Below are 19443 nucleotides of genomic sequence, written 5' to 3' on the forward strand. Positions count from 1 at the left end.
AAGATGTGAAATTTTGGACTGAATTTTTTTTGGCCCACTATGTCCAGTCAACAACAGCCTACCTGGCTTCCTCCCAACTCCACAGCACCTGAAGGCTTTGATTACAGGTTCCTGTCTGAGTTGTGTGTGTGTCAGCCTGTCAGTGTGTATTTCTTCTCCCTCTGCAGGTCATGCAGGGTTTGGCTTGGGTCGGCTCCACGGTGTTGCTGAAGTTCTTGCTGTCCACAGTGCTCTGTGCCTCAGATGATGTAAGATACAGTAACTTTACTCTGAGGAAGTCATGTATGTGGAAACACTGCTGATATTCATTCAATATGTTCACAGCAGATTATGTTTTTTTTTAAACATGGTATTTTTTATTGGTAATTCAATAAGGATATGCAGATTAGTGATAAACAAACACAGAACCAGTAAGAACAAAAAGACAACCCCTCCCACCATTAACCCAGGAACAATCAGAGAAAGCCGGACCAGTCAAAGGGAATCTAATAGAGAAGAAAGAATAAAACTTGTGTGACATAAGTAGGGCAGTATAGCATGTTTGACAACAGTTTTTCAGCTTTCATATTTGCCACAAAATTAAAAAATGGTTGCTTTTAATAAAACAACAGATTTTCTCCAATATAAATGATGCAAAACATCCTGTATCCAGTGTCCATATGTTGGAGGTGAAGAGTCCGTCTTCTGGCCAGAAATGAGCAGAAGGAGACAATGTCCGTTTGGGCAGTTACTCCAAATATTGCCATGGACATAGACGAAGCAACCAGCCTCCAAACATTGTTGAAAAAGTTTTAAATATTAAATCCCAGAAATGAAATAGTTTCACACATGACCAGAACATGTGACATAAAGTGGCTGAAGACTGTTTACACCTGTCGCATGTGGGATCAATATCACTGCTAATCTTAGCCAATCGAGCTCTGGACCAGAGTCGGTGTATAATCTTAAGTTGAACAACAATGTGTCTCAGACAAATAGAGGCTATTTTTTAAATAGCTTAATGCCACACCTCATCCGATATCTGCTCTCCAATATCCTCCTCCCATCTCTGCTTTAAAGAGTCCAAAGCTGCAAGATTACGAGCATCGAGTAATTTGTAGATTCGACTTATGGACTGGTTTTTGTCAGTTACATTCAAGAACAGAATCTAAGAGGGATGGGTAAAGGCAGAAAGGGAAACACCCAAAATAAGAAGCCACAAAGCAAGTATCTATAAAAGCTTACTTGGGGGATGTTGGATGTTTTGGTCCTATAAAGAGAAGGAACATTAGAAATTGATTTTTATGTGTACATATAGAAATGTTCAATAGTCGTACAAAAAACTTGTAGTGTGGAAAAATGTGTTCATATAAGTGTTTCACAATACACACAACTCCACAGCGTTTAAGTTATTATTACATATATGATTCTAAAAAGTCACATGGGGCTGTCGACCCACAAGTGATAACTTATCTTCCGAGGTGTAGAGCAGCCTGCCATTATTTGAAGAGGCAGTTCACCCTAAAATCAAAAACACATATTTTTCCTCTCGACTGTAGTGTATTCATCACTCTAGATTGTTTTGGTGTGAGTTGCAGAGTGTTGGAGATATCGGCCATAGAGATGTCTGCCTTCTCTCCAGTGTAATGGAACTAGATGCCACTCAACTTGTGGTGCTCAAAGCGCCAAAAAAATACATTTAAAAAAACTCAACATCAATGTCTCTTTCCAGAAATCATGACCTGGTTACTCAAGATCCACACACCTTGTTGTGAGCAGTTTCATGTAGGAACTATTTTCTTCCTACCAAACTACACCCCCGTGTTACGTACCACGCAGAAGGAAACGTGCATCTACTCATGGGCGAGAGGTTTGTGCTCATGACAGCGTAAGATGTAAACATTAACGGCGTCCTCCTCAGCTGAACTGTTACATTAGCTAGCTCAGCGGTGCTAGGTGAGCTAGCAGCAGATGCCCGCTTCCTTCTGTGTGGTGATACGATTTGCTGGTGTAGTTCAGCCGATAGAAAATAGTTCCTACATGAAACTGCTCACAGCAAGGTGTGTGGATTATCTTGAGTAAGCGGGTCATGATTTCTGAAAAGAGACACTACTGTTGAGTTTTTTTTTGTTTGTTTGTTTTTGGCACTCTGAACACCACAAGCTGAGTACCATGAAGTTCTATTATAGACATGTGTACAGCCGATATCTCCAACACTCAACTCACACCAAAGCAGTCTATATTAATAAACAGCACTGCAGATGAGAGGAAAAATATGTATTTCTGATTTTGGGTTAAACTGTGTAATGCCGCCGTCAGAAGAGGTTACAGTGAACAATTTTAAATGCACTGAAGTCTTTGACAGTCAGACAGTAGAGGACATTTCTAGATTTAAGATGTTTAAAACACACATCTGTAATATGTTTTTTTGTCTGCTCCAGGCTCACATCAGTGGACTGATCAAGTCTAAGTTCACGAGCTACAAGGACTTCCACACTCTGATGTACACGTGTGCTGCAGAGTTTGACTTCATGGAGTTGGAGGTAAAGTCCGTTTGTACCAAAATCTGGCCCTCAATCAGAGTTGGCATTTTTAATCCTGTGACTTTGTGTGCTGAAGCATTGACTGATAACAAGAAAACTGTCAGTCTCAGGTGGTTTGGTGTGGAAGCTGTTTTCCTTTTGTCAGTAAAAGCCTGGTGTTTTGTATCAAAGTGGTTGGTGTTCTCTCAGTGCAGAGGGAGACAGATCTGTGCTCTGACTTTAACAGGAAATAGAAACCTGACAGCAGAACCTGGCAGCTCACTTTGAATTAACTCTGTGCTAGACAGTGGCTGGGTTTCATGTTTCTGTTCCCATGTTGTTCCTGTGCATACAGGGGGTTAGAATGTACGTTATTAGATTTCTCACTGTCTCTGTCCCTCAGACGCCTATACGTTACCTCAAAACGTTGCTGCTGCCCATCAACATGCTGGTGGTCGCTCTCATCGCTGGCAGGGTAAGTCTTCCTCAGATACTGACAATGTTTTTGAAGCAGCAGAAAGAAAAAAAAACATTACAACACAATATTAAAAATTACTGTTTAAAAATCAGAAAACGGATTAAGAGTAGAAAGAATCCTGTTTTTTCACTGCAGAATCCATAAAAGGAGTCGAACGACAGGAACGCTGCACTCAATAACACGTTCAGTAATCAATCTGCATGCATACATACATCAACATACATTAAGGACAAACAAGACGTTTTTTGGTAAATAAAATGCATGAAGAAAGTGCAGCACAAAATAACATTAATAACACCTGTCTTCCTCAGTCATAGTCTGAGAAATGAAGAGTTTTCTGTTGAGTGTGTAGTAAGAGAAATTGTACAGATATGAGAAAGCGTCAGACTCCCATCTCACCTGTCAGAACAATACAGCAGGCAGACAACAAAGAGAGACGCCGGCTGACGGCAGCAGGAAGACAAAGCTGCGAGTCGATCTGCTCTGAATACTGCGCATACATTTCTCCCCCTGAGGAGAACGAGTGTTTTTTAAATTCAGGTTATACTCTTTGAGAAAACTGCAGTGGTCTTATTTGCTCTGCATGCGACGACATTTACATGAGTATATTTAAGCTTTGAGAAAGGAAGCAACAGCGAGATTTATTCCTGATTCCTGAAACATGAAAGAGTTTTTTGGGGGGAAGCATCAGGGAAAAAAAAAAGATATTTAAGGAACTGCTCTTTATGTCGCCTAATCTCATTACACCTCGCCCACGCTAAGCTAAGAAAACATAAGTCGATTTGACAAAGCATGGTGTGCAGTACATGAGCAAGCTGTTAGGAAGATATTCTCCTGTGGTGCACTGTTTGTTAGAAGAATGACATGTGAAGGAATCTCCTTTTGCTTTCACTTTTCAGACAGTCCAGGATATAGTCCGGTTCCTGAGGGACGGAGGGAAGACGTCTGTGAAGCCTGACGATGCTGATGAAGCTGCAGGGTGAGCGTCCTGAGGCCTCCTCGCTGGCCTGATGTCACTATATCTACTGGCCCACTCTATTGATTACTGATGGTTTTAAATAGGAAAATAGTGTTTTTGTAATAGTTTGTTATCAAAGCTCTTGATCCTTAAAAAACAGACAGGAGACCATTGAGCAGAAAGCAAAGGCTTCTGTCTTTCACATTATCATGTTGTTACTTCCCTTACATGTGTGCAGATTTATCTTAATACCAAGATATCAGATGGCAAAATGGTGCCTCATTCCAATGGAGTTGTTAGCCTGGCTCTGGGTTTAGTTCTGTGGTGTGGCCCACTGAATATGTGCTGTAGTGTTTCTCCCTGTTCCCACTCACGTCATGAGTTTTCGAAACAGTTTTTCGGCTTGAGGGAAAAGCTTCACTAATACAAAACCGCCATGGCTCAAATATTCATAATAGAAAAAGTCGTAACTGACCTTGTTTGCAGTAAGGCTGCCCCCTAATGGTCGACCAAACAATAGTCGACCAGAAAGGTCATCAGTTGGCAAGATTTCATTGGTCGCTTAGTCCCAGAAAAAAAAGTGAAACTCTATTAGGAGCTGCTCTTTGTCAAAATAAATCAAAACCTATATGACTGGACCATGTGGGAATTTAATTTGAAAGGACAGACACAGGAAGTGTCCACGCTCAGCAGTCAGACAGGAGTCAGGTTAATTTCCAGGGCTGGTACCTGCGGTTATTCCACAGGCTAGTTAATAACATGTCGGGCAGGAAATCCAAAGTGTGGGATCATTTTGAGAAGGTGAAGGACGAACCCAAGGTGATATGTAAACTCATCTTCATTGGTCGACTACAAACATGACGTATCATCTGAAACATGGAAGTAGCTACATGCCCATTAGCCCACAGCGTCATTAACAGGCGGCTCGCTCAGTGTGTGACGTGCACTTGGAGATAAAATATAGGCCTATATTAATGAAGGTTCATTAGTACGGTTTTCTATTTCTCTGTAATGTAGCACAGTGTTAACTAACACCACCAATATATATCATTTAATAATTACATTTAACTAACACCACCAATATATATCATTTAATAATTACATTCATATCAGAAACATTGATTCCTCTGAGGAGGAGGTTGGCACACGTATGTGTTTCATTACTGCCACCTATTGGATTTTATCCGTTTCACAGTGCAAAGTATTTACAGCGCAGTGTTTCCCACAAAATTATGTCTGTTCTTGCCTGTGTGTCTGTCTGTGTCCGCTCTCTAAATTCAGAGGTTTTTGTGGGACAGTGAATGCAACGCAGGAGGAACTCTTAATGAGTCCTTTGTCTCGTCAGCAGCAGTTTGTGGAGTTCTGAGTAGCGAGGTCGATAAATGATCAGTAGATCCAATCACAGCTGTTCAGATTGACGGATGAGAGGAGCAGCTGTTTGTGAGTGAAAGCAAATTTTTAGACCCAGCGAAATGAACAGTTAAATTTCACTTCACTGCGCCTGGCGTTCTGCTGCGTCTTCTGTCTGTGTCTAGAGTCGCTCTGTGCTGCGAGACTGTGAAACAAAGAATAAGCAAACAGTATATATTCCAACAGCACACCGAAATATGGCTGTAGATGTTTTAATCGTGGCGGGCTGTGTGGGAAACACACCCAAATTGATCCCATCTGCATCACTTTCCACTCTATAACCCAGACTCCATTGTCTGAGCTGGCGCAGTGTACTGTCTTTATCTGCTCCATAAAAGTCCATGATCTTCCAGAATCTCCTGGCAGCATCCAGCACCATCTTTATCCCTTCTGATTTTCCCTGTTTTGACTGCACAGTTCACAGCCATGGCAGTGAATGCTGAACTCCCCCTCTTCTTTTCCATGCAGATATTCTGATCTGCTCCACTTCTTCTCTGCCCCAGCTCCTTTTGTACTCCAACCATTTCATCGTTTCTTATCCTCTTGGTAGCTTCTGCATATGATAATCCCTTTTCCACTCTGATTTCATTCATTTGTACTTCTTTCATTCTCCATGGACATTGTGCTGACCCAGCATGATGATTTCCCTCACAGTGTGGACCCTTTGCTTTCTCTTGTCTTCACACAAAACATAACAATTTTCCTTCCCGCATCTTCCACTTCTTCTTACTCCTCCATACACTGCAGCAACATGACAGCTGAAACATTGAAGAGGGGCTTTCTCACATGGCCTCACTCTGTAACTCAGTTATTCATGGTACATTCTCTCTGGTAATTCCCCTTTAAACATCAAACACACAGATTTACAGTCCTCCTTCTCTTCTGTCAAAGTTGTGAGTCTCCGTGCTTCACCAACACCTGCAGTATCCAAAAACAACTCGGCCTCCAGTGACAGTGGGACTCCAATCACCACCTCCTACTTCCTCACCTCTGATGTGAGAGTGAAGCAGTTCACACAGTAATATTCTCCAAACAGATGAATTTTCGGGGCTGTATCTCTCTGACGCTTTGACACACACTCAGTAATAACCATTTTACTTCTTGTAATCGCCACCAATCTTACTTCCTCAAGTTTTCCTTCCACAAAATGTCCGACCACGTGGATCCTTGTAAATCCCGTCTTTTTGTGTCACGGCTATCGTTCTAACCAGATACGTGTCATCCTTCCATGCTGATGAACTAGAATTACTTGACTTTCTCTTTCTTTTATTTTCAAACCTTCTCGTGCTCTTATTGTGAATTTCGCTTCTGAACATTTTTTTTGCAGCAGCAGCAGAAAGTTAAAGCTTCTGTTTTCCGTGTCATCATGTTGTACACTCATGACGATGTCATTACGTAGCGTTTCCTGCGGTTCAAAAATGCGCAAATGTTGAAACTATCAAACACCTGTGCACTCTGCTAAAAATAAAACGAGCATACGTCACAGGCTAAATGATGTGCATAGTTCAAATAACTTATGGAGTGTCTAGAAATATTTTCTTTGAATCAATGTGTTTTCTGTGTTTATTTTGTAAATTTGATTTTTAAAAAAAGCATGTCCGATTTTTTTACTCAGCGTCAGCGATAGCCGCGGCTGGATTCTTTGCGTTCTTGGGTCGTCTGTCCGTTTGTACGTCCCATTCTCATGACCTCGATATCTCAAGGTCGCCTTGAAGGAATTTCTTCAAATAACACACAAACGTCCACTTGGACTCACCGATGATCCGATTTGATTTTAGTGGTCAAAGGTCAAGGTCACTGTGACCTTGTGTCCATCTCATTCTCGAGAACTCAGTATCTCAAGAACACCTTGAGGGAATTTCTTAGAATTTGGCACAAACATCGACTTGGATGTAGCGATGAACTGATTAGAATTTGGTTTCCAAAGGTCACTTTTGATAATGAGAGACTGGAAGGCTGTAGAGAGCCCATTATTTCAAGAATGGATCTCAGAGATGGGTACACACTTGCCTGAGCATGGGGGGGGTGATTTTGATTTTGCTAACATACCATACATGGTGTGCGTATATTAATGTGTTTGTGACAAAATGTTGCGTGTAGTTGTAAACATATAGAGACATGTTGTCGGTATTGCGTACAGCTCTTGTTGGGTTTGTAATGAGTGCAGGAGGGTGGATGTGGCGATGGTGTAGCCAGAGGAAATATCTATATGGACACTACTACATGGACACTTGTGGACTGTGAGTGGACATTTAACAGTGGTATGGTTGGACTCTGGCGAATCGGTGGTGCAGTGGTTAGCACTGTCGCCTCACAGCAAGTGGGTGAATGGTTGTCTGTCTCTATGTGTCAGCCCCATGATAGTCTGGCGACCTGTCCAGGGTTAATCCTGCCTCTCGCCCAATGTCAGCTGGACTCCAAAGACTCCAGCCCCACCACAGTCCCCAACAGGATAAGTGGTTACGGAATGAATGAATGAATGGTTGGACTCTGACATGTTCACTTACGTGTCATGTTAATACTGTTATTTTGATTTACCTCAGTTTATTGTTTTTATCATAACGGTTTATTAGCTTCTACTTTATCTATCAGCATAATATAAGTGAATCCTTGCCTATTTTATTTCTTTTTTTCTGCCTGGTGTTCGGGGAGCTTTTTGTGAGGTCAGAGGTCACTTTGTCAACTGTCATGGATACATATGAGTCTGCACAGACATGGATGTAAAGTGTAACTGCAACTTGACTGGTTCATGGAGTTATTTATGCCACAGTTCCCCCCAAAAATTGTCAATTATTATTGTTTATTATTTACATATCTTTTTAGCTCAGGTTGTACAGATTTTAGCAATATAAAGCATTTGAAGAAACCACATAGACACATAGAAATGACATCACAATAAGAAAAAATACCAATGTAGGCCTTGGTGGACCATTTTTATTGCAGAGTTTCAAAGGGTTAATAAGCAATATCTTGATGTATAATATTTTGCACGTTATTTTGTCTCAGTTTTACAGCTGAGTTGATTTACTTCTGTCTGTTCTGTGTTTCAGGTCTGAAATAGCAGCAAAAGGAGAGGTGAGAACAAACACTTTTCACATCCTTTATGTTAAATTAAATATATACACAAGCGTTTTCTTGGTAACACCTCAGTGTGAACTCGAGGCTTTTTGTGCAGCGTCGCTCCATTTTTCTAAATCTGTTTTATTTGATTAGATTCCTCCTGTGCAGTAATGTCTGCTCAGTGACTATGTCCCCAAGTGATTTTCATCCCTTTTCTCATTACTAAGAAATGAAAGGCAGCTTCCCCTTCTGCTCTAAAATCACACTGTGCTGCCTTTTGTCAGCTCTCTCTCAGCTGTGCCGTGTCGTTTTCTGTAATATCCCTCCCAGGGCAGGGAGACGTTCAGATGTTCGTCCATCAGCCACAGTGTGTGTGGAAGTTTCCACAGTTTCCCAGATAATTGCTTTAATGTTTCTGTGTGGCTCAATGAGCAACACTGCAGAGCCCCAAATGGTGTTCACACTCGTCACAGGGACAACCGTGTTCGGAGAGATCAAAGCATCGTGCAAATATCATTATACAGTCTGTCCGGTAAATGAAGCATTTCTTGAGAGGTCTTCAGAGTGAGCTGCCTCTAAAGAGATCATAGCTCCACTGACAGCAGGGCTGCTCCTGATTTTATACACACTCACTGCTGTCATTTTAGTGTGATAAAGTTTGAACACAAAATGTACTTGTATTAGAATTAGAGTAGTAGATGTTACAGTAGATGTCAGTCGACACGCCTCAGTTTGATGAAGCAGGAGTACCACCACAAAAGCTAAGCAATGCACTGCTGTAGACGAATCACCAGCAAAACGTATTTTAGCCACGTAAAAAAAGGCCTGGCTAAAATACTCAGTATAATAATAAAAATAATAATAATACATTTTATTTAAAAGGCACCTGTCAAAACACCCAAGGTCACCTTACAGAGTGTAAAATAAAACACTGCAATAAAATCAGTAAGAGGCCTGCGTCCTCAAACTGGGAGCATGCTCACTGGTAATACACTGACTGTGGATAAGTGACTCATAAAGCCCTGCTTCAAAAGATCCTAACTGTCCCTTTAATAAATAGTTTCTTATCTATGATGCAGAATCTTAGATGCCTCCCCACATTACACCTCAGTTAGTTTGATGTCATGATTATCCACTTAGAGAGAAAAACAATCACCAGTTTGTCAAATGGAAAGTTAATTTTAGCAATTTAAACAGGACCTGTAATGACAGCCATATTTTCTATTATGTGTACTTTTTTAGATTATTTTGTTAGTCTACAAAATGTCATACATAAATGTAATTCCCATCACAGGTTCTTAAAGCCCAGGGTGACGTCTTTAGACCGCTTGGGTGTCAGAGGGTTAATCTGATAAAACTATATATTGAATTTAAAAGGGTATAACATTAGAAGATCAGCAAATGTTTTGTGAAGCAACACACACACACACACACACACACACACACACACACACACACACACACACACACATACACATACCTGCCAAAGGTTTCATGCTTTACCACGAACCGACAGCAAGAGGCGGCAAAGCTCCAAGAAACATAATGAAGAAGACTGCAAGCTGGCAGACATGACTGTTAACCATAGATAGATAGATAGATAGATAGATAGATAGATAGATAGATAGAAAGAATCTGGACAGACAGACAGACAGACAGAATCTGGATAGACAGACAGACAGACAGACAGACAGACAGAATCTCGATGATAGACAGACAGACAGAAAGAAAGATAGATAGATAGACGGATAGACAGACGGAGAGATGCATAGGTAGATAGATAGACAGAATCTGGATGGATAGACAGACAGATAGAAAGACAGACAGATAGATAGATAGATAGATAGATAGATAGATAGATAGATAGATAGATAGATAGATAGAAAGAATCTGGATGGACAGACAGACAGACAGACAGACAGAGACAGATAGATAGATAGATAGATGGTGGATAGATGGGCAGACGGAATCTGGATGGATAGACAGACAGAAAGATAGATAGATAGACAGACAGACAGACAGACAGACAGACAGACAGACAGACAGACAGACAGACTCTGGGTGGATAGATAGATAGATAGATAGATAGATAGACAGACAAACAGACTCTGGGTGGACAGATGGATGGATGGATGGATGGATGGATGGATGGATGGATGGATGGATGGATGGAAAGACTGAATGTCTAATTTATAATTATAAAAAAAATAAACTAATAATTATTTCAGCAGTCCCTGACAGTGACACAAGTGTTAATTTGGGGAGTTAAAACTGAACTAAACTAAAGGTTCATTCTCTTAGTTGATTTAAAGTGTCCTGTGAGTTATTACACTGCAGCAGTGTTAAACAGTATGAACTAAGGAAAAGCACTTTGTTAGGATGACTTCAGTGAAGTGATGAATCCAGTTGTGGTTCAAACATGTTTGGATCAAACAGCCTGCTCTGAGCTTTGTGTTTGTCAGTGCTTGTCTGTGTTTGTCTGCCTCGGCTGCTGATGACATTGGTCCCAGTTCCTGGTCCATTATCTTGCTTGTTTAATTTCCTCCGCACCTTCGTGTCATTTTGATCCGACTGTGTGTGATCTTGTCTCTCTGCAGCTGGTGTACCACAGTTTGCAGCTGGTGGCGTTTACTGTCCTGGCCGTCCTCATCATGCGTCTGAAGCTCTTCTTGACGCCCCACATGTGCATCATGGCCTCGCTCATCTGCTCCAAACAGGTCTGTCTGTGATTAAATATATCAATAAATTCTACATTTAAAAGCAGGTGTCTGTTCTCTTACTGTCACAGTGTTTATACCTTTATCTAGTTTGTTGAGCACACATTCTGTAAGGCTCTCTGTCTCCCTGTGGTGGCTCTGTCAGCTGTTCGGCTGGATCGGGGAGAGGTTTAAACACCAGGTCGCGGTGTTTGCAGTCATGGCCATCATGGCCATACAGGGAGTGGCCAACCTGCAGGCCCAGTGGGGGATCATCGGAGAGTTCAGCAACCTGCCGCAGGAGGAGCTGCTGGACTGGATCCATGAAAACACCCGCCCCGGTGAGTGAAGTCGCCAGCTACAGTGGCTACGGTGAAAATGATGATCCTGATTATTCTGCCTGGTAGAAAGAGTTGGTTGATGAGAGATTTATTCAAGACTACATTACAAGTTCATGATGAACTGCAGCAATACACAGCATCTGGTTTCACTTTGCTCAGACGGGTCCATGCAATATCTGAAATACTGTCCTGCCCAGGCCACACTGACAACCTGTCCCTGTGTATGATGGCTACCTAGCTGACCTGTTGCAGCTTGTGTGTGTGTGTGTGTGTGTGTGTGTGTGTGCAAAATATAATAAAAGTAATAACAAAAATAATAATGTAAAATAAAAATTGAAAAACATGTCTGAATGTATGATGCCCATCCCCACCCTGGACAAGTTTGCTACTTCATGCAAGCTCTCTTAGCTTTTTCAGACTGATAAATACACAATAAAAACTAACAAATGTTAACAATATTAATATTCTCACACCTGTTATCCTCATTAAACAGAGAAATACAGCTGTACACCTTTTGAATTCTCGTTTTTCTCGTTCACAGAACAAAGACTTGCTTGATTGTCTTGTTAAATCATTGTAAAACACGTCATTCAAACTCGACAGAAACAAAATAAAACTCACATCTTTGTTACTCTTGTTATGCATTCAGTTAAATATTCCAGTGTTCCAACAACTTTTACTAACTCTGGTTTAGATAAAATAAACCCTTAATTCACTGAGTTAGATGTGAAAAACATGTTTCTCCCCAAGGTCTCTCTCTGCTGTTGCTGGCAGGCTGTTTACAGTCAGCCAGAGTGATGGTGTCTTGTAGCTCAGCTGCCTTTTCGATCAGTAGAGACTAGAGGCTGACCTCTGGTGGTGCATGATGTGCACTACATACAATAAGATAAAAAGACAGAGGAGCACCGGTACTCAAGGGTGGCATTGAAAATCAAACCGTCAGGATTTCTAAATGTGTGTGTCAGTGATATACTCTACAGATACAGACACTGAAACTGTTGTGAAAGATGTTCTGTTACTTGTATGATGTCAAAGTGACCACCAACAGATCAGTATCAGTCTATCTTTGCTGCAAACTGCATGCATCACACAGAAAAAAGTGAGACTCTGAATATCTACCTGAGCTGTGCCTGAGTCGTGCTGCTCATGCAGGCAGTGTGGCTGCTCTAACATGTCAACATGAGCACCATAATTAAAAGCAAGAGGCTCCACAGAGGTCTCTTCCTCTCCAAAGCAAACAGACCAGGTGATTACAACTGGCTCTTTAGTGTCTTATCTGGTTTTATGTGTGCAGATGCTGTGTTTGCCGGGGCCATGCCCACCATGGCCAGCGTGAAGCTTTCCACAGGTCGGCCCATCGTCAACCACCCCCACTATGAAGATGCTGGTTTGAGGTCAGTGCCGTTCAACAGCAGCACAACTGCTCATACGTTCAGAGGAGGGACACAGAGAGAAAGAGTTTGTCCAACAAAGCATTCATATTTGTTTAGAGGCAATTCAAAACTTGATGTAAATCTTGTGTGTTTCTCCAGCATGCATCAGTTACACTTTTCTCAGCTAAAGATAGATACATAGATATTTAGTAGTAGTAGTTTATTACACAACACATACAAAAACACAGATGTACAGAGGGATAGAGCACATAAGCATAAGAATGAAAACATAAGAATAAAAACACACAGGGATGAAATGATGGTCTGGCCCCAGGACTACAGAGAGCTGTTACTACAAAGACATGCTAATGATAATGATGGAGGTGCAAATATAGTGGTTGACAGTGCAGGTATTGCAGTGTAAGGTGATGTGTCGTAGTGTAAGTACAGTGCAGGAATATTGAATACCATGCCATGGAAAATTTGTATATAAATTTAAATGTATAGATCCATCCATCCATTTTCATCTGCTTACCCGGGGCTGGGATGCAGAGGCAGCAGGCCAAGCAAAGCACCCCAAACGTCCCTCTCCAGCTTCTCCTGGGGGACCCCAAGGTGTTCCCAGGCCAGATGAGATATGTAATCCCTCCAGCGTGTTCTGGGTCTGCCCCGGGGCCCTGCCCTGAACACCTTTAACGGGAGGCGCCCAGGAGGAGCCTGATCAGATGCCCGAACCACCTCAACTGACCCCTTTCGACGTGAAGGAGCAGCAGCTCTACTCCGAGCTCCCTCCAGGTGTCCGAGCTCCTCCCCCTATCTCTAAGGTTGGGCCCAGACACCCCACAGAGGAAACTCATTTCGGCCGCTTATATCCGGGATCTTATTCTTTCGGTCACTACCAGAGCTCATGACCATAGGTGAGGGTTGGGACATAGATGGACCAGTTAATCGAAAGCTTCGCCTTCCAGCTCAGCTCCCTCTTCACCACGACGGTCTAGCATAACACCTGCATCACTGCAGACGCTGCACCAAACTGCCGATCCATCTCACGCTTCATTCTACCCTCACTCGTGAACCAGACCCTGAGATACTTGAACTCCCTCACCTGAGGCAGTAACTCTCTCCCAACCTGGAGAGGGCAATCCACCGGTTTCCTTAATGTTTAGATACCAGTGCAAATACAGGTTGTTCCTGGGGGTAACTTAGCCGGTAACTTGCAGTCCAACTGTTTATGCCTCCACACCAGCAATAGCCGTTGCTGGAGACATGCTTTCGGGTTGTCTGTCCCATCCTTGTGAACACAATATCTCAAGAACTCCTCAAGGCAATTTCTTCAAATTTGGCACAAATGTCCACTTGGACTCAGCGATTAACTGATTAGAGTTCGGTAGTCAAGGGTCATCTTCACTGTGACATCATAATGTTCTGCAAAAACACTTTTCTGGACATTATTCAAGGTTATATCTCAGGAACAGAAGGGGAGACATTTGGTCAGATACTGAACTGCCAACACTAATCTTGGGTCTTTAAAATGTGCTGATTGTATAGATTTTCTGTGCTGCCGGGGGGAAGATGCATGTGAAGAACAATAATAATAATAATTATTATAATAGTAATTCTAGTTGTTTTTTGTTTTTGTTTTTTTTGTGCGTTTCAATAAAGTGTGATTTACGGGAACATGATAAAACTTCCTTGATGACTCATTTTCCGGAACAGCAGACAGGGCAACATCCAAATATTTGCAGCGTCAATGTCTGAATGTAGAAACTTTGTGTTTGATTTAGTCCTTATTTCCTGTAACTTTGTGGGTTTTATTAGTCAATCGTCTAATCTTATTTACATTTAAGTTGCGTGTCATAATCATTGTGTCAATATTGTTGTCCAAGTGGAAATCTGCTTCTGTCCTCCATCAGTCATCTGACTGTGGCTCACCTGCTCACCTTTACTCACCCTTAGCTAGCCTTGCCCAGCATGTCCATGGGGAAAACAGTTGTGTCAGTTCAGTTTGGATGACTTCCTCCCTTTCCACCAAGCAGTATGGTTCGGTTCAGTTCAGTTCAGTTCAGTTCGGTACGCTTTTTTTCCGTTTCCACTATGAAAAGTTGTGGATGGTACCAATGGAACCGTTCTGTTCCGTCCCCATGTTTGGTCCCCCCTCTGTTGGGGTACCTAGCACACAGATCTGGTACTAAAAGGTGGAGCTGTGAACACTGCAGTCTGATTGGTCAGTAGAGGACGGTCACTCTGCTCAGGGCTGAGTTGTGTCTGGTTTTGAGGCTCATGTAACCACTGTTCATACTGTGGAGAGTTTTATTAGTAAACTGTAACTATAAAATGAAAGGATGTTTTGCTGCCTCTCACAGCAGCTGGAGTCTGAGAAAAAATAACTTCATTCACTGGGCCGACTGCCGGCAACTTTTAAGGTGGAACGTTAACTTGTAATGTTACTCAATGCATGAGTTGATGACGTGAATCCATCAGCAATGAGGGCTAGTAGTAGTGAGGGCTTAACGCCCTCAGAGGAACAAGCTGCTCATGTTTCTTCATGGACACATGGTGTATAACATACATTGTCATGTTGTATTTCCTGGCAGGGAGAGAACTAAGCTGGTCTACTCCATGTACAGCCGCATGTCTGGAGAAACAGTAAAGGGGAACCTGATGAAGCTGGGGGTAGACTTCTTCATCCTGGAAGACTCTTGGTGCACCAGGCGAACCAGGTACCTCAACACTTTGAGTGCCCTCTCACAGGGGGGGGTTGTTTTCTTTCACGTTTTGATTTTGGGTGTATAACAGTTGCTTTATCCTGAGTTTGCTACAAAAAGCAAACTAGAGGATGTTGATTAAATTGAGATGCAAATAGTTTCTGATTATTCCTGGTTTCCTCTCTGTCTTCGCTCAGGCCTGGGTGCAGCATGCCAGAGATCTGGGATATTGAGGATCCCCATAATGTTGGTAAAGTCCCCTTCTGCACCCACATGTCCAGGAGCTCACGACCCCACTTCACCACAGTCTTTTCCAATGACATTTACAAAGTTCTCAAAGTCCCCAAAGCCACTAAAAATCTCAGATAACACAGCGGGACGGACTGGTTCAGCAACAACCTTGTTGTTCTTTCCACTATTTTTTTTTTGTTTTGTTTTTTACAGGTTTTGATCAGTCACTGCCATTGCTGCTTTTTACTCAAACCCCCACAGCTCCCCTTATTTGCAGTGCTCTGATTCGTTGAGCAGTGGACATACCAAAACAGTTTGTGATGAGTCTCCACTCTTGGTGCGCTCATGGTTCTCAGTATTAAAGGAACTCCCTGTTCCCCACATTTTGCCAATCATCCTTACTGCTGCATCTTTGTTATCCAGCAACGTTCCCATCACGTTCCTGTTGGTGCCCAAGTGAAAGCCAAAAGGTTTCGTAGCTCTTCATTTAGTTTGTTGCTTTGGTTCTGTTATATAGAATCTTTAGTTTAAGAAACATCGTCCTCAAACAGATGCTGTTCATACATCAGTATTGTTTCTAACTGTGTCGAATTCATTTTCTTTGACTTTGGCTTAAGAAGTACATTTTGTCTGGCAGGACCAATCAGTGATGTCCACATACTGTGAAGCAATACCCTTTGCAAACTTGACAAAAGCTGACTTCTTCTATTGTTATGCACAGTGTTGATCTCTGAAAAGATTTTTCACTAGTACACTATTTTTATAATTTATTTGCGTGGGTATTTTTTATGCAAACTTCAAGGTGTGGAGATGTTTTCTTTAGAAGCCAGCGGTGTTTTAAGAGTTTTTGGAATCACAGGGGGAAATTCTGTTCTTGTGTTTGGAAGCTTTTAAAAATCTTTTTAATACATATCATTCAGCCTCAGCGTCCAGATGGAATCCACTCAAGAATTTTAACAAAATTTCACATTGTAGAAAAGCTTTTTCTTCTTTATTCAGTTATAAAGTGGCAGAAAAAAGGCTTTTTAGACCTTCTCTAACTGTGCTCTGTAACTTTCTTTTTGTAAATACCCAAACAGTTGTTTTGTAAAATACCAATGTACAGCCTTTAAAAGGTTCTTTTTGTTCCTTCAATTATTGTTTATTGCCAAAGGAAGTCTTGTTATTAAAGCTGCATATTCGGGGTACTGTAGCACATGACAGATATGTTTTTAGTGATGGAGAACCGTCAGTTTGTGACTTCTGTAACAGTCAATCCAAACTATTTGTAGCAGTGGATTTTATGTAAATGGTAGCAGTCGTAGGTTTCTTCAGGTTTCTGGTTTCTGGATGCATCAATGACCATTCAGTATTTTAGGAAATACACTTACATGCGTTCTTGCTGCGTGTTAGACGAGAAGATTGATAAAACTGTCCGGTCTTTATGGTAAATATGAATGTTAGCATAGCTTAGATAGTGAGTGACCTCACATGGTGCTTTCGTAAATTCAGTGTAATGCTCTACACTAAAATGAGAGCCCTGTTGGGTGAAGAAAAGGAGCGTTATATTTCTACATGAATTAACAAACAGTTAAGCAATAGCTAATGTCTTTGGAGAATTGTTTTGCCTCCAGCTAAGCCCCGCCCACCAAACAACATCATCCTGTTTACTAACAATAAAAGGGTCTATAAGAAATAGTTCAGCTCAGTAAAACCACAATTTCTATTTTTACTTTGATTTTTGGACCAATTAAACAAATGAGAAATAAATATGTTAATTAATGATCTTGTAGGCAGATTTTGTTACTGTTGTGGTGAGTCAGGCTAGCTGTTTCCCCTTGATTCCAGTCTTTATGCTAAGCTAAGCTAGGGGCCTGCTGCCCATAGCTTCACATTTAATGGACAGATATGAGAGTGGTATCGATCTTCCCATCTAACGTTTGTCAAGAAAGGAAATAAGTGTATTTGTATTGGAACGATTCCTATAAGAGGGAGGAGTCGTCATGTTGGAGGAGTAGCAATGGTGAGAATTTAAGGAGTGACCACACAGACATTGAGCAGTTTCTGTTACATGTTTACTCCTCCGACATGATGGCATGTCCTTCACAATTATTGGTAACTACTTCTCAAATATTCTGTGATGGGTTTTTCATTTCTTAAAAAGGCTGCAAGTGTCTCTCAGCTTTAATGTTTTTTTGTGTATGAACTTGTAACAGGTTGAAATCATTTTGGTACAACACACCTCAGTGCAGGTGATTTCAAGGAGCAGGCACCAGAATGAGATCAAAGTCCTGCTGTGGTTAGATTAAAAGTGCCGGAGCGAGCGTTGAACAAATCATACGGTGCACATTTAACCTGTGACATTTTGTCCATCTGATTTCAGAGCTGTTTGTTTGTGTGCTACTCGTACGAAGACTGGGGTTTCACGGTGTAGAAGTTATCTTGTTGAGTCAAGTGCCCGTTTTTAAGGAGTGGGGCTGTCGTCACATTTCTCAAAACACTTGGACGTAAATAGTTTATTCCTGTCGCAGGCCTAAGTGTGTATCAGATGTCTTTTATAATATTTGTCTATTTTGTCTGTATTTTAAAAAATAAAATATTTGCCATCAGAACCACTGCTTTTTTTGTCTTCATTGTACGTTTGAAAAATAGAAATCAGACCATTATTTTCCTTCTTAAAGGGGAACTGCTGGATTTTTCAACCTTGTCGACAAAAATGTGGAACATTGTCTCAGATTTCAGCATTTACTGCAGAAATCTTGTATTTGGGTGTTATGATGACTAAAGATATTAGTGCTTTTTCCTTCTAATTTTACTAATCGACAAATTTCACATTCACAAATGCACATTTACAAACCAAAAACCTATTTTTTAAATTTATTTATGAAGGAAATGGGTCAGTAGTTGTCAACGATCTCTTCCTCACAAATCAAAAAAGGTATGGAGATAATAAATGTATGCACTATCTACAAAAACCTCAAGTGAATCTTTTACAAGTCACACACGGCTTTATTTAACTTTATTGATAATAACAATAATAATAATGTCTTTATTAAAGGACACAGAAAAATGTCCATAGCGTAATAATAATTTGTTACATTTGTTTTGCTGTTGTCCTTTAATGTTTTCAATGCTTATGTTCACTGTGTGTTTCTGCTCACAGGAAGAGTTTACAATAAAGATCATTCAAAAAAAGAAAAGGAGCAGGTCTGAGCATGCGTGAGCGAATCCACGGATTATCAAGGAGTGCGCGAGGGTTTACAAAAACCCCACAAACTGAGGACTGCTCCTGTCTTTGCTTTTTTTGTGCTTTAACCAAATAAAAATACATATGTATAATTGTGTGCGTCTGCTTAACCAATTGAGAGTTACTTTATTTGTAATTAAGCAAAAAAATTTGATTTGGTGACGATGAGTCAGGTGAGTGTGGGACTTTGAAGAGCGGAAACGGTGGGAAGGCGAGCACGAAATGGCTAGCAGAAAAAAAAAGGAAACATGGATAAACTATGATAAATATACTNAGTCAGGTGAGTGTGGGACTTTGAAGAGCGGAAACGGTGGGAAGGCGAGCACGAAATGGCTAGCAGAAAAAAAAAAAGGAAACATGGATAAACTATGATAAATATACTTTTTTTCATCAGTCTCCTCACGGGCGAAGAACATGGCGAGGATGATGCTAACACTGCTAGCAAGAAGGAGGTCAGTAACCGT

The 19443-nt window shown here is 41.3% G+C and overlaps 1 protein-coding gene across 1 annotated transcript in view; it reads left to right on the top strand.

The window, feature by feature from the left end:
• The window catches only part of dpy19l1l (dpy-19-like 1, like (H. sapiens)), a 48305-nt gene extending 29961 nt beyond the window's left edge, over nt 1–18344 (top strand). Inside the window, exons 13-22 of the mRNA XM_050047929.1 lie at nt 168–248; nt 2421–2522; nt 2905–2976; nt 3879–3958; nt 8398–8422; nt 11005–11124; nt 11270–11444; nt 12739–12838; nt 15412–15537; nt 15720–18344. Of these exons, the coding sequence (XP_049903886.1) occupies nt 168–248; nt 2421–2522; nt 2905–2976; nt 3879–3958; nt 8398–8422; nt 11005–11124; nt 11270–11444; nt 12739–12838; nt 15412–15537; nt 15720–15891 (1053 nt within the window). The 3' untranslated portion in view covers nt 15892–18344. The remainder of the gene's footprint in view (nt 1–167; nt 249–2420; nt 2523–2904; nt 2977–3878; nt 3959–8397; nt 8423–11004; nt 11125–11269; nt 11445–12738; nt 12839–15411; nt 15538–15719) is intronic.
• The last annotated feature ends 1099 nt before the right edge of the window (nt 18345–19443 follow it).

Source organism: Epinephelus moara, chromosome 6 (genome assembly GCF_006386435.1).
Source record: "Epinephelus moara isolate mb chromosome 6, YSFRI_EMoa_1.0, whole genome shotgun sequence".
NCBI lineage: Eukaryota > Metazoa > Chordata > Actinopteri > Perciformes > Serranidae > Epinephelus > Epinephelus moara.